This window comes from Schistocerca gregaria, chromosome 4 (assembly GCF_023897955.1).
Source record: "Schistocerca gregaria isolate iqSchGreg1 chromosome 4, iqSchGreg1.2, whole genome shotgun sequence".
Lineage (NCBI taxonomy): Eukaryota > Metazoa > Arthropoda > Insecta > Orthoptera > Acrididae > Schistocerca > Schistocerca gregaria.
The window spans coordinates 656061468-656078376 of record NC_064923.1 but is presented as its reverse complement, the minus strand read 5'-3'; the positions used below and the strand labels follow the sequence as shown (position 1 = coordinate 656078376).

Here is a 16909-nt window from a genome sequence, read left to right as displayed (position 1 = left end):
CAAGCTAATTGTGGGTCACAGCTATTTTAAAGTTGCTACTAAAATTGTTTAATAACTTATGAACACACTCACAATAGAATCAAAGAAACTACATTTCATGAAAAGAAGCCCCAGTTTTCTTTAATGTTGCAGTCAATGTTAATTACTTCTAGTCAGAATTTAAAGAAAATTAATACTACTTTTATTCCTCAGTTATTTTACGTAACTTTAATTCATTAAAGGGAGGTGGTGATGTTAAAAGCATGTTTTCATTTTGTGTCTACTGCTCTGCCACTGTCATCAACTGCCTGTTACAAGCTTAGCTGATCAATATCACTTCTAGCACTGCATGAGACCTGTCCCAAGAACAAAGAGCAGTAAATGACAGTCGTGATCATATAAACCTCACAATTCTACTCTATTAAATTAATATGTTCTGTAATTTAGTAGAAGCTACTTGTTGACAACATTTTTGATTAATGATTCTGTTCGCCACATGCCTTATCAGGAAACTGCTCAAAGGTGGAATAATAAGAGTCCAAGCAAATCCAGGAAATAGCGACTATACAAAGAACAGCACGATGACTAAATCATCATATTTATCATGTCACTAATAATTAAACCCTAATTGTAATAACACATCCTGGTAACAATCATTTCTGCTGTAAGAGATCTAGCAGCATGAGAGCCCAGGCTACAGCACTTCCTTCACCGTAAATCTTCAGATGGGACCCTATCATATTACGCAATAATACAGCATAAAAACGCCTCAAACAAAGTCCTTTCTATGTAGGAAGCAGAATGGATAATGAAAACTGACTTTAAAAATAACAGTGCGGTTAAATAGAAACAGAAAGACAAGACAACAAGAGCATCATTTGACTGATCCTGATTAAAGAAGTGGCAACTAAAGGAATAGATGAAATTATTAGCACAAAATAAAATCAATAGTTAAAAAGCAGGGACTTTCAACAAAATTTTTTAATCGGATAGGTCAATAAGGCACTCATAATGTGTGGAAAATAGTGACATATGAACATTAAAGTGTAGTGCAACTCTGGTTCTGAAGCAGTGGTGTACACCAACAAAAATGTTCATCGGATGTCTTGTTTCTGTAAACAGCTTATCAAACATCAGAACCCTGGAATTCCTTACTATTAGGCTTCCACACCTCAATCTGTAGAAATGGAACCCTTTGTTGTTGTCTGTCTGTCTGTCTGTCTGTCTACCCAACTGTTAAGAACCTTTTTCTCAACAATGGGTAGACATGTGAAGTCCAAATTTATAGAACAATGGAAAATCCATGGTGCAATAATGAGTCTGGCCCTGGCAGCCAGAGACGTACGTACGTACGTACGTACGTACGTGTGTGTGTGTGTGTGTGTGTGTGTGTGTGTGTGTGTGTGTGTGTGTGTGTGCGCGCGCGCGCGCGCATAACAAGTTCAAATTTATGTAAAATTTAAGGTCCTTGGAGGTGTAAAAATTTTAAGCTTATAAGTCGCTTCAATCAAAAGATGGACCATTTATGTCCCACTGTTTGATACTCAAAATTCAATCATCAAAACCTACAGGATCCTTCCTGTTGACCCAGAATCATGACATTTGGTGAGATGCAAGGTTTCACAGTAGAAGTAAAGGAAAAATCAAAAAACGTGTTATTTTCTAATTATGTCACATGAAAAAAATTTTTTGACATTTTTTTATCCACCCATTTGTCTATTTGTCTGTTAAGACCTTTTTCTCTGGAGCAGGTCAGCATACCAAGTTCAAATTTATGTCACATGGTCCCTTAGCGGTGTAAAAACTGTAAGCTTCTATGTCAATGCAATCAAAAGATACCGCCTTTTATACAAGCACACTCACTAATCAAAACCTACAGGATATTTCCTGTTGACCTAGTCACGAAATTTGGCTAGAAGGAAGCATTCACAGTAGAAGTAAAGTAAAAAAATCTGAAACTTGTTAAATTGTAACAAAATCACATAAAAATATCTTTTGCCATTTGAATGTACACTACATTCATCATCTGTCAAAAGCATAACAGACAAACATTATTACACACAAACATATAATGTAAGTTATAGTCATGTTTTAGTAAGTAAACAAAAATGTTTTAATACATCTTCTCTCTCTGCCTATATAAACTGAAGTCCCCTGCTCATTTCTTTTTGTTTGTCTGGAACTACTGTAGAGATTTTGACATGGTCTTTGAATTTCCAGGATCAATATCTTGCCAGTATCGAAACTGATAACAGACAAAAATCACTGAGATTCTCGATTCCCTGTATGGATGAATTGTATATGCATACATCATTAAAGTTGTGTGGAACCCTCAGTGTACGAGTCCTACTCGCATGAGGCCTTTTTTTTAAATTTACAGTATGTTTACTCGTTCTGGGTTTACCTGCTGAATGGGTTTTTGTACACAATATTTTGATGATGGAATTATTCAGTTGCTTCAGGTGCTGCAGGCAGGAGCCTAACTCGTTTTCACTGTGTGGATTCCACCCAATTCTCAAAATATTCTAGAATCGACAAACAACTACAAACTTAAAAGTAAACAGTAGATCAGAAAAGGTAAAGTATAGTTTCTACAGGGGGGACTGATAACAACAGATGTCATAGAGCTTTAAGATTTGGCTCAGTTACTTCCTAGTCTCCAAAGTGTGTGATGCCGAAGTGAAAGTGCTCTCCGTGCTTCTGCCGGCAGCCAAGATACTGTGTTGTCAAATTGGATAACATTAAACAAATCTGTTACAGAAATTTTGATTTCATCCATGAGGTTTATTAGAACAAATCCATGTTTAGAAAACATGTTTATGAATGAAGTAAATAATTCAATAAATGGGTCAGGAAGAGTCAAGGATCAACAATACCCTGGATGTCTCATTACGTCTTTAGCAATGTCTTATGTCAAATGTAAGACACCTACACTGCAACTGCTGATGAAGTGTTCAGCTGACAGCACAAGATTTAAATTCAGTGAAATCCACTGTGCATTCAATTGTTACCAATGATATGAAAACTGAGCAAAGTTGATGTCAAAAGTTTTGTCAGACAATCAGAAGGAATACTACAAGATAATTTGCTGTTGCCAAGTACTGAAACAAGATCATAAGCTTCCCCAACCAATGTCAGTTTGAATAAAATCCATCTAGGTGTTAAGCCATGTCATTATAATGCTGCTGCATAATACCGAGAATCATCTCATTCAAACAACTGATATATTTGCAGAGCAAACATTTTGGACAGTGTGATAATCGGGGACAAAACTTGAATTTTTAAGTATGATCCAGGGAAGAAAGGGAAGTTGTGAGCAGCAAACACTTCTCCCCAACCAAAACAACCAAAACAGTTCACATGAGCAAATAAAGGGCACAGTAGACACGAAAGTGTGTTCCATTATGGATTGTGATTGCAAAAAAAGTATTGAAAGGAAAATTATACACGGAAGAGCTTAAACATTAAAGGATCAGGGCTTGTCACATAAGCAGGATGATCAGTAATATCTGGACGCTTTCAATGAAGTGTCTGGACATCTGTGGAGAAATGGCAGTCCGTTAAGTCATATTTTGAAGAATATTAGCTAACACCAACACTTATCAGACAAATCCTATGCTATCAACCAAAATGTGCTTAATGAGTTACTTCAAGCAACAAACAGATAACTGAAAATAAGGTAGTAGCCAATTACACACCTTATTAAACAGGGAACACTTTCTTCAGGTTACTATTTGGTATTTTCGTCAAGCTCTATCAAGCACTGACAGAAAATTCAGTCGGTGTTAATTACACACTTTCAAATCACATCATGCAGCCCTACCCTTATAATTTCACAAACTGTTACACAAATGACTTTTTCCATGTGACTACACTCACTTTGCGTTTAAAGTGCAATATGTAACTACCAACTATGGGGTTGGTTACAGACAACTTATGGAAAGAAGTTTAGTTAACAATAACAGAAAGGCAACAGTTAGTTTGAGGAAAGCAAACAAATAGATAAAGCTTACACGTATACAGTTTACAGCACAGTAAATCATGTTACAAGTCTGGACGTTGCTGTTATGTAAACAAAACTGCTCTGTAATTGTCCGTTTTGTATGCTTTTGGTACAACAGTTCATCAAACAACAGTGTTTTCATGTTACAATTGTTCTATTAAGCCAACCTATGATCTGGAAATATATTATTCTTAATTTTAGGTGCTACTCTAGAACTGAAGCTAAGGTGGGGAGGGGGGGGTGCATGTATTTCAAACCTCTGAAGCCTTGACATTAAAATCTTAAATAGTATCAAATAGGCTAATTTCTGATTATGTTATAATGAGAAATGACATAACCAAAAGTGACAACCAGCACTTGAGAAGAACAACAACAAGGAGACATGAAGCTTTGAAAAGGTTCTCGGCTGAAGAAAAATATAAATAATAAGAACATACAGGAATTTAAAACAAAAGTTTACGGCTTACACACTGGATGTCACTTATAGATTATTCAGTTTTAGATCTACTGTGCATGTATACCTTGGCAAAATGCAAGCTATATTATCATCTCAACCATTCATGTCAACAAGAATGACTGATGTAACAACAAGAAAGATTGATATGTTTGGAAGAAATCAAAGTAAAACTTTTTTTCGCACTCACCATTTTCATTGTGAAACCATGTCCAAGATTAAATGTGACATTTGCTGTTATATTACATTTGCATGCAAATATAATATTTCATTTTTGAATTTTTTTAGTACTGAAATAGTAGGCTTTTCAATAAAATGATGAAAGTATTTTGTACTTGGATCGACTGAAAGTATTTTTAATTTATTGACTAAAACTATAATAACACAGGTTTGTTGTGCCATTCTGTCTGAAAAAATATGACATTCAAATTATTCAGTAATTTCACCGCTAATAAATCTGTAAAGTATGTTTCAGTTAATAGGTTGTGTGATTCATTAATCAAGTTTTTATAAAGAACAATGACCCAGGGAGGTAGGTAAGTAAAAGAATAATAAAATCGGATAGATAAAATCTACTCATCAAGTGGCAGCAGAACACTCACATAAAGAAGCTTATACTTATGCAACCTTTAGGAGCCAGCGGCTCCTCTTCCTGGCAGAAGGGGAAGAAAGAGGGGTGCGGAACGAGGACTGGAGGGTTTAGGAAAAGGGATATGTTTCAGAAAAGTCATCCAGAACCACAGGTGTGGGGGACTTACCAGACAGAGAAGGAAATACTGACTGGGGGGACTGCATCAGAGAAGATTTGAAAAGCACAGAGCTTGAAGGTGGAAGACAGGGTAATATGCAAGACAGGGATTACTGCTAAAACATCATGTATGAGTTAATAAGAGTAAAAAGCTGAGTGTGTTGTAGGAGAGGAGGGGGACATCGAAAAACAGATAGGTTAGAAAATGAAAGATGTAGAAAACTAAGACGGAGTGAAGAAAGGAGTAGCTACTGTGAAGAAATGCTGAGACTCAGAAATTAACGTAAATTAAGGACAGGCGGGTGGTAAGAACCAAGGACATGTTGCAGTGCTGTGGAGTTCTGAGGAACTGGTGTCTAGGGGAAAATCCAGAAACACATACTTACGTCAGACTGTCATGTTTTCAGCAACAGAATATTGAATGTTGCCAGTATATAGCCTCCGCCTATACTCATTCATCCTAATTGATAATTTGGTGGTACTCATGCTGATCTAAAAGGCCAAACAGTGTTTACATAACAGCTGGTACATGACATGTCGTTTCACAGGTGACTCTCCCTTTGACAGTATATGTTTTGTCACTTACAGGGCTGGTGTAGGTAGAGTTAGGAGCATGCATAGGCCAAGTCTTGCAGTGAGGACTGTTGCAGTGGGAGGAGCCATGCGGTAGGAAGATGGGTGCAGAAGGAGCATTGCGCCTGACATAGATATGGCAGAGGTTGAGAAGGCGACAAAAAGCTGTTCTGAGTGTCGTGGTCAAAATCTCAAGACAGAATTAATCTCATTTTAGGAAGTCATAGCCTCGTCAAAGTAGATCACTAATGTGTTTCAGACCAGGATAATACTGAGTGAAAAGTAGTGTGCTCTGAAGTCAGTTTTTGTGGTGGATCAGCAGTACCAGTATTGGATGTGAGGGCCCAGGAGATCTGCTTTGAACTAGACTGGTGAGGTAATCATGACCAGTGAAGGCTGAGGTGAGAGTGGTGTATTGCTGTGGAGTCTGCATCCAAACAAATATGTCTGGTACTGTTGTTTGTCAGTAGGTTTAAAGTGTACAGAAGAGGCCATCAGTGAAGACGAGATCAACATAAAGGAAAGTGGCATGGGATTTGTAGTAGGACCATATGAAATTTAATTGGGAGAAGGTATTTAAGGATTCCAGAAATTTTAACAGGTTAGCCTCACCATGAGTCCATATGGCAAAGATGTCATGAATTTATCTAAACCAAACCAGGGGCTGAACACTTATGGATCCCAGGAAATCCCCCTGTAAGCGATACATGAAAAGGTTGGCACAGGAAGTAGCCATCCTGGTTCTCATGGCTATACCTCTGAGCTGTTTGTTATCTGCCCCTCAAAGGTGAAGTAGTTGTTAGTAAGTATAATGTTGATTAAGGTGAGAAGGGGGAATGTCTTAGGCTTGCAAACAGGTGTGGCTGACTGAGGAAATGTTCAGTGGCATACAGACCGAGTACATGGGGGATGTTAGTATAGAGGGAGGTTTGGTTTAGATACACTAATTACATCTTTGCCATATGGACTCATGGTGAGGCTGATCTGTTAAAGTTCCTGGAATCTCTAAATACCTTCTCCCAATTAAATTTCACATGGTCTGCTTCCGAATCCCATGCCACTCTCCTTGATGTTGATATTGTCCGCACCAAAGGTGAGCTACACACTTCTGTTCACATTAAACCTTCTAACAAATAATAGTAATTACATCTTGACAGTTCCCATCCTTTCATGTCAAACATTCCCTCCCACACAGCCTTAGCATTCAAGGCAAATATATTTGTTTGGATGCAGACACTTTAAGCCTAGATCATAAGCAGATTTCCTGGGCCATCACATCCAATCCTGGTATTGCTGATCCCTCCAAAAAAACAACTTCAGAACACACCACTTGTCACTCAGTATTACCCTGGTTTGGAATGTATTTATCAGCTTCTTCGACAACACCATAACTTCTTGAAATTAAGCCCTGAAATGAGATCAGTTCTGTTTGAGATTTTGTCCACCACACCTAGAATAGCTTTTCGTCGCCATCTCAGTCTCCGCAACACCCTTGTGGGGAGCTATGTTCTTTCTCCACTCATCTCCCTATCCTTAGGCTCCTATCCCTGTGAACATCCCCGCTGCAAGACTTGTCTTACTCACCCTTCTACCAACACCTACACCAGCCCTATAAGTGGCAAAACATATACTATCAATGTGAAATGACATCATATATCAGCTGTTACGTAAACATTGTTTGGCCTTTTAGATCAGCATGACTACCGCCATATTGTCAGATATGATGAATGGGTATCAGCAGAGGGTGTATACTGACAACACACAATATCCTTTTGCAGAGCATGCTCTACAACATGACACTCATGACCTCTGTGCCTGTTTCACCACATGCACCATCTGGATTCTTCTCCTAGACACCAGTTTCTCATAACTCTGGGGTGGGAACTAGCACTACAACATGTCTTTGGTTCTCACCACCTGCCTGGCCTTACTTAACATTAATTTCTGAGTCTCAGCATTAATTCACAGTAACTACTACTTCTTTACTCCATTTTAGTTTTTTACATCTTTCATTTTCTGACCTGCCTATTTTTCACTGTCTCCCTTCCACATCTGGTACATGCAACACACTTAGCTTTTCACTCTTATTAACTCCTGCACGATGTTTTAGCAATATTATCTGTCTTGCATATTAACCTGGCTTCCACCGTTAATCTCCCAATCACACCATACTGTCAATATTGATTATTTTTGTTGATATAACAGAATAAAGAGAGTTGCTTGTGGTAATGCAGGGAATGCTACTAACAGTAGTGAAGTTCCAACTTCTAGTGCAAAAAGAAGCATCGTTGGTCAAAATCATATTTTTCACACTATCTTTCCAATTATGTGCTTGGCCATGAAGACATTTCTAAAATAACTAATTATGAGAAAGATGTCTGAAAATTAGCTTTATACAGGTATGTCAGGTGCAGATTTTAGTACAATGCAATAATATGTATAACAAATTGTGATACTTGATATCTACTGTATTTACACCAAATGTCTCGTCCCCACTGACAATCCACACACAGGTTAAAGACTGGCAGGCAAAGTATACTGTTTTCTACTCTGAATCACACGATGCTATTGCCACTTACAGCAAAGGAAATATTATAAGTTTTATGTGCTCTGGAAAATAGATGATCAGCACTATGCCATTCAAAGACAATTAGAGAAACATGAATGATGAAAGGAAATGGTAAATTTTGAAAAGTCCAGCTACACAGAGGACAAAAGCTACAAGAAGAAACATAGGTGAGTTGTATATACCTCGATCAAAATGATAAAGTGATTGACATTCAAGCATGTGAGGGGGCAATGTTGTCAGTTCACATTTGTTATTGTACACACAATATGACTGCTGCAGAACAGCTGGGCATATCTGTTCTGGTTTCATCCACATGGTGTCTTATCATGCAGCACTAGTTTTTTTGCACGGTGGCAATAGTTTAATCACTTTCTAGTACACTTTCACAACTTGTTTAGGACATTCTGTAACAAAAAGTAAACAAGTTGCATAAGGAAACAATGCAACAATGAAAATGAATCTTAGCTGTCATGTTATTGGCCACAAGCGTCATCAGCATCTAACTTTGGCAACTAACAAGTGAGGTAGCAGAATGATATGACAATGGTGAACAGAATAGAGGCATGAACAAACTCTGTCTCTGTTTGGCTGTTGCTACAGCAACTGTCCTGTAAACAACTATCTGTCAATCACTTTGTTGTTCTGATTCGGGTGTAGTGACATAGGAAGACATTCCTATGGTCTGAGACTTGATTAAACTATTGATAAAACTTCAAAACACCACTTCCCACAAATATACCTTCTTGCCACACGAGGAACATTTTCAAGTGAACTATTTGAGACAAAGAACCAAAATTTTCAGTATTCGTCCAGTTTACTAATTTGCAAATTTTATTATAGTCCTTTTATAATATGTCAAAAAATACACTCCTGGAAATGGAAAAAAGAACACAAGACACCGGTGTGTCAGACCCACCATACTTGCTCCGGACACTGCGAGAGGGCTGTACAAGCAATGATCACACGCACGGCACAGCGGACACACCAGGAACCGCGGTGTTGGCCGTCGAATGGCGCTAGCTGTGCAGCATTTGTGCACCGCCGCCGTCAGTGTCAGCCAGTTTGCCGTGGCATAAGGAGCTCCATCGCAGTCTTTAACACTGGTAGCATGCCGCGACAGCGTGGACGTGAACCGTATGTGCAGTTGACGGACTTTGAGCGAGGGCGTATAGTGGGCATGCGGGAGGCCGGGTTGACGTACCGCCGAATTGCTCAACACGTGGGGCGTGAGGTCTCCACAGTACATCGATGTTGTCGCCAGTGGTCGGCGGAAGGTGCACGTGCCCGTCGACCTGGAACCGGACCGCAACGACACACGGATGCACGCCAAGACCGTAGGATCCTACGCAGTGCCGTAGAGGACTGCACCGCCACTTCCCAGCAAATTAGGGACACTGTTGCTCCTGGGGTATCGGCGAGGACCATTCGCAACCGTCTCCATGAAGCTGGGCTACGGTCCCGCACACCGTTAGGCCATCTTCCGCTCACGCCCCAACATCGTGCAGCCCGCCTCCAGTGGTGTCGCGACAGCCGTGAATGGAGGGACGAATGGAGACGTGTCGTCTTCAGCGATGAGAGTCGCTTCTGCCTTGGTGCCAATGATGGTCGTATGCGTGTTTGGCGTCGTGCAGGTGAGCGCCACAATCAGGACTGCATACGACCAAGGCACACAGGGCCAACACCCGGCATCATGGTGTGGGGAGCAATCTCCTACACTGGCCGTACACCTCTGGTGATCGTCGAGGGGACACTGAATAGTGCACGGTACATCCAAACCGTCATCGAACCCATCGTTCTACCATTCCTAGACCGGCAAGGGAACTTGCTGTTCCAACAGGACAATACACGTCTGCATGTATCCCGTGCCACCCAGCGTGCTCTAGAAGGTGTAAGTCAACTACCCTGGCCAGCAAGATCTCCGGATCTGTCCCCCATTGAGCATGTTTGGGACTGGATGAAGCGTCGTCTCACGCAGTCTGCACGTCCAGCACGAACGCTGGTCCAACTGAGGCGCCAGGTGGAAATGGCATGGCAAGCCGTTCCACAGGACTACACCCAGCATCTCTACGATCGTCTCCATGGGAGAATAGCAGCCTGCATTGCTTTGAAAGGTGGATATACACTGTACTAGTGCCGACATTGTGCATGCTCTGTTGCCTGTGTCTATGTGCCTGTGGTTCTGTCAGTGTGATCATGTGATGTATCTGACCCCAGGAATGTGTCAATAAAGTTTCCCCTTCCTGGGACAATGAATTCACGGTGTTCTTATTTCAATTTCCAGGAGTGTATATCAGTCCCATAGAAGTCAGTGGAAGTATTCTTTTAATATTTGCAGATATGAAAACAAAAACAAAAAAAAATCTTCAGAATAATTGCTGACATGTTTAAATTCATTTGGCAAAATATGTCTAGCAAAACTGCCTTTATGGTACATGTAGTGTATGAGAAAATGTTCCTTAAATTTAAAACAACACACACACAGGAGGGTCCAGACCCCCTGAAATGGTTTCTTACGATAATGTGTGGCAGTGAGAGGGTAGTGGACAGAGCACTGTTATTGATTTTGTAATGAATGAACACTGACTTTGAACTCATATCCTGGTTATATCGCATGAGGAAGATCAACATGTTGTACCTCACCAGAATCTTCGAAATGTCTACTTTTATTTAGTGTATGAATATTACATTTTAGTTGAAAGGGGGGCTATATGCGCAGTAATATTTATGAGAAAGCACATGTCTTTAAGCATTTTTTGGTAAATGTCAATTTTGAAGGATTGGAAAAGTCAGTCCCTCATTAGGAGAAACACTTCCTTTTCACAATTTACAGATACAACATTGTTACATTTTCAGGCAGATTTTTGTTATTTTCTAATTAATAACTTAATCACTATAATGCCAAACATAAGATGCTGAAATTGAACTTAACTGTTGTAACTATGGGGCAGAGAAAACATGGATGTAAAATTGAAACTTTAGCTGGTTACATTGCATATAATTATTAATGAATACTCCCTATGTCTGTCAGTTGCGAGTTTGTAAAGTAACTGCATTAGCAGCTGCAATATATGCGAGGCTTTAGTAGAGCATAGTTGTCATATCAGTGCGCTACCACTGATGTAATGCACGATAAGCACATTTTCACCAGCGAAGAATGCGAACTTCGTAGTCGCACTTCCACACAGCATTGCCGCATTCAGTTGTTGTGAGCAGAGGACAATAATATGTTAAATAGCAAGTGAATGCTTGATATACAACCAGCTCTCAATATCAAATGTAATGTACATTTTAACAGTAAATGAAAAATCTATCAGAAGGAATACATTTTGCAAGAAAGAATGATGAATAAAGGGCAACCTATCTTAATCACTTTCACTGCTGCTGATGCCTTGCTGCTGCTATTACAGTCATCTACTTGGCACAGCAACGGTACTTTAGCTATTTCAAGACAGTGGGCTCTTTGTGCACAACTGTTGCGAAGTTTGTGTACACGACTCACTGAATTCCTCCAGACACTCTGGGGAACACTCTCCAAAGCAAAGAAACTGTGAAGTATCAGTTATCTTAAAATTCTTGTCCTCCTTTCCTACCGTGTTCCTGTCAAATATCCAAGTAAATTCAATGGTGCCAAATTTTCAGTGTGCCATTGGCAATCACAGATGTTTAATATTCTTGACCACTGAGCACAATACACATTCCAAAACTATTCTTGTAAGCTGAAGTGCAGTCATGCATGTTCCAGTAGGACAGCTTTAGTAAATTCCTCTTATGATGTGGCATTACATGGTAGCTCTGCATTATTGCTGTCCATTCATTCAATGATGGAATCCTTTGTGGTACTGGATTTATCATCATGTGATATGGAGCTTAATTTAAAACAACTTCCGATCTTGTTTGGCAATTTTTCAAATGCTCCTAATCCACTCTTCACAGTGTCTGGAATTCATCTCAAAAGATACTCTGCACCTCCTTTATGCCTAATAAAACACAATCCAACATTTTGGTCAAATCCATCTTCATTCCGAATGTGGTACACCATAATCCTTTTTCTACAACTCCAGAACTGGAAAGTGTTCTGAATTCCTCCTTTGCAGTAATTCCACTCTTTCACACTTCCTCTGTGATTATACTATATGTCTTCTGATACATAAGGTATCTTTGTTCCTGCCATCCAAATTTTCTGGGATGATTTACACCACACCAACTCCCATCAGTGTAATAAATAGTCCATACAGTGTTTCATATGCGTCTTATTTCCCACAAGAATTCTTCTCTTTGCCCTGCTACTCTGTTATTTTCCATCAGCAAAGGTATTTTGTTGAACTACTTGTATCTGAAGACCAATTTGAGATCAGCATGTTAAAGGGTTGTCTCACTCATTTCATGAAAACCTTCCACTTCAGTTTTCAACTTTTCCAATACAGCTGCTAACGTTGTAAATTATTTCTCCACATAGAAGTTGTGGATTTTCCTTCTTATGTCTCCTTCTGACAACTTTCCAATGCAAACTACTGTTGCCTGCCAGAACTCCTTTTTGATGATATAGGACATGCGGTTTCCCCCTATTATCTCTAAATTCGCTTCATCCACTTTTTTCCTCCCTACAAAATATGACAGTATACACGTGACATGTGATGCGTTACGACAGTGAAATGAACCTGTGACCACTGGAGACAGTGTGCCACAGGTTCCTCTAAAACACTCTTAACACAAAAAGAACACACACACACACACACACACACACACACACACACACACACACACACACACACGTAAATCACCTGATGATGGTGGTTTAAACCTTTGAAACACATCATGGAGACAAATAACATGACTGGCAACAATAAACCTGTTGTTTCATTTAATGTCAATAACAGTTATGGTAAAGCTTAACATAAAATGTTCGCATTTAAAGTTGTCTACTTTCATCGCATTTGAAGTCGTGTACTTTCACTAACACCACGACATTTACAAGTTCTCCACACTGGCAGTGACATGGAACTGCCCATGCCTTGTTCTTTTCATGCTTCTATGTAAGTATGCACACAGATCATCATAAACTTTCCACAACTACGTAAAAGATGCACGTTTTCACACGAGAGCAAGGCAACTAATTATGTTACGATGATTGTCTCACACAAGTACACAACAATGAATGGGAGGAAGATTGTTCTCCTTCTGATGAGAGAAGCCCCAATGTAAACACTGCAACAATGAAAAAAGAATTGAAAATACTGTTCTGAGGACTGGCAACATAACACGAGCAAGCACGCAGTGCATAAAGACAAATCGGCAAATAAATTAAAGACGTGATACTAGAATTTTATGTAGATTTATAGGCATAAAAATATAACAGCTGTGAAAGGCAACAACAGAGCTTGCATTTACAATTTGTGTTTTGTAGCAGCCTTTCTTCTGCTTTCGCTTTTTCGCCTAATATGTGAAAGTTTGATTTTATTTTTTACACATTGATTGTCATTGAAGGGGTTTACTCCCGGCTAAGTATCAATTTGATTACTTTTAAAACCCAATGTTAAACGTGGGTCACTACACATATAGTCTTCCCAACTCTGAGAGAAAAAAATCTTTAGTAGCTTTACTACAAATGCTTACAGACTACAATACTTTAACCTTTCGTTCAATTGTTTTAGTTACGAATCACTAGTTTGTTCTAGGTATAGATCACGTAACCGTAACATTATTAATCTAAGTTAAATTAATGTTCAGGATTTGTATTATGTTTCAAATTAACAACGTCAGTTTATTGACAAGAATTATTAATAAATAGGTTCACTCATACGATCTCATTCAAAGAAGTTCTTTAATTAGATGTCTAAATAGTATTCCCACTAGCCTCAGAGATGTTAGATAATATCCTGTCACTTTCAGTAAATAAGTTATTTCTATTTAATATCCACCAACTGTCATTAACTATGATCACTAGTCGCGTGAAGTTAAAGTTTCCCACTATCACAATTCAAAGTCCAAATCCAGTTAAAATTCTCAATTCAGTAAAACTTTTGAAATATTCACACAAATTGACATTAAAGCCAAAGAGATTACTATTTACCTTTCTGCTTATCTAATCTGATAAATGTCCAAATTAAAGTCTTGAATTGACAATCCTCAAAAACAATCTCGTCACAATCTATTCTTGATCCCCGCTTAATAAAGTCCCAATTAACTGTTCTCTAAAGCTGTATGTCCTAAATAACTTCCGAACTAAAACAGACTAGAGACTGGAGTGTCATAATTACAATGTATGGCTATTTATACTTTAATAAACACTATCTTTGATGTCCCAGACCTACGTTCTATGACTATAAAATTGATTTTCTTACGAATTGGAGTAACTAATATTTTAATATTTTCTACTGTTTTCCCCCTTCCCATGTTTCTAAATTTTCCTTTTATTTTCTTTTGCTTTCTATAGTAGATATTTCCCCCTTATTTGTTTTTTATTTATTTTTTGTAATTACTACTTGTGGAGGGACTTGGGTCATTTTGTGAATTGATATTTTAAGGACATGGGAGCTAATTTGGGAGCTATTTTTGTTTTTTCAGCACCGAGAGGCACTGTAGGTGTTACAGTTTGCTCATATGCATCACCATTTGCCAAACTGCGGTACTTTACATCAACCATTATCATGACAAAATGGCCAAATGGAAAGTGATGAAAGTTTGCCTGCAAGTGGAGAATGATTGTATCTTTAAACTACACATAGGGAAATTTTTCTCTCCTAATTACAGTCTGATTTCTATGAGTCCTTAAAGTTGACACTCACCAAAAATGCATGAAAAAGCATGCCGTCTCTTAAATATTACTGCATATATTTTCCCCTTTTGACTAAAGTGTCATATTCATACACAAAATAACAGTAAACATTTTTATGAGTCCAAGAAGATACGACATATTGACATTCATCATGCGATGTAATCAGAATATGAGCTCAAAGTCAAGTGTCAGTCATTATGAAATGGATAGTAGACATAAACACTGGAGGTCCCAGGCTAAGCCCTGTAAGGGGGCAGGAATTTTTCTTCCTTTTGATCCCTCGAGGACAGTGTCAGGTCCACATAGCCTGCTGTCACGTAAGTATTAAGGATCTTCCCTGCGGCGAAGACCCCACCACTCCCCCCTCCTAATGCAACAGCAAAGAAACACTTTACTCTACCTGCAGCTAGACCAATAGCCCAGTCAAGAGCCTGCACCACAAATGTTCCCTGTTTAGCCTGCACCGCAAATGTTCCCTGTTTTTATCATAAATGCAGTGTTCACTGTGTATATCATCCATATTGGACACGACTATTTTGACTCTTGACTTCCTAAAACCAATTTAAAATTCACTTACCTAATAAATTCCTTTCAATTACATTACTATATTAGCACGTATACAAAGGAGTGTTGATTTACAGTTGAGAATTCACAAAGAGATGACAAGGCCAAAGACATTGTAGCTAACATTTATAAAAATAGATTAGCTGCCATGAAAAATTATGAAGACTCGAGAATCTGCAATTAAAATTGTGTTTGGTTAAAAATAAATACCCAGTTGCAACACTGTATTGGTGATAGCATTGCGTTCTTACAACACTGGGCTTACCATCAAATTTCATAAAAGGGCAAAAGAAGGTTGGTTGGAGTTTAACATCCCATACTTCAGAAAAAAGTTGAAATGCATTTTTTTAAACTGAAAAAACTATAGTTAATCAGTGTCTTAATACAAAATACACCAACAGGAAGTGAGCCCACAGTAAGGTGCAAACAGTGTTTTGCAGGAGAAGTACTGCAATTTCAACTTTTACGGTACACTTTCCATAGCTGCAAGGATTGAATTACCTGTGGAGCCAGACCCTGAACCTGTAGATGACTTTCGCAGCCTTTTCCGCTTGGCTGCAATTGATAAAGGCGACGGGCTGCGGCGACTTGCACTGTCCCAGGCAGAATCTCCGGGTGCCAACAACTCTGCACGGTCAGATGAGCCACTTGCCTGCTTGGTCAAGCCTGGATCCGAGTTCTCTGCCAAGCCTTTGACTTTCAATAGTTCTGCAGTCTGTTTAATCAAGAATATCATTATTAATTACTGTTCCTTTGGGCTTGAGGGCAGAAGCAGAAAATAGCCAAAGAAGAAACAGTGTGTTAAACAGATGTGGAAAATCACTTTGTAACAGACAAAAAATTTCTTGAAAAGTAATAGAAACAAATGTTTTTCTAAAATATATTGTGGACACAATGTACGATGTTCAATATATGCATTTCTTGAGGGATAATAACAGTTATTCATCTTAATGAGTTAAAAAAACTAGTTCACACTAAATCTGGGGTTTTTTCTTGTGGGAATTCGTAAAAGACATTATTTATAGAGACATTCCAACTACACCTGAAGATATGCAAGAGAGAATTGTCAGAGCATGTGCTTTGATAAGTGCTGAAGTGATAAGGAATACCGCTCAATCCTTAATGAGAAGATTGCAGCACTGTATTGATACCAATGGCCATCACTTCGAACACCTTCTGTAAACAGACTTTCATGCCACCTTTTTTACGTTGGTTCACCTTCAAAGACCTTACAGTTAAACATC

The 16909-nt window shown here is 38.8% G+C and overlaps 1 protein-coding gene across 4 annotated transcripts in view; it reads right to left on the bottom strand.

Moving 5' to 3' along the window:
* Positions 1-16909, bottom strand: part of LOC126268226 (ataxin-2 homolog) — a 301295-nt gene that overhangs the window by 206761 nt on the left and 77625 nt on the right. For all 4 annotated transcript variants that reach the window (XM_049973865.1, XM_049973866.1, XM_049973867.1 and 1 more), the window contains one exon: positions 16167-16380. In XM_049973865.1, coding sequence (XP_049829822.1) covers positions 16167-16380 — 214 coding nt within the window. The remainder of the gene's footprint in view (positions 1-16166; positions 16381-16909) is intronic.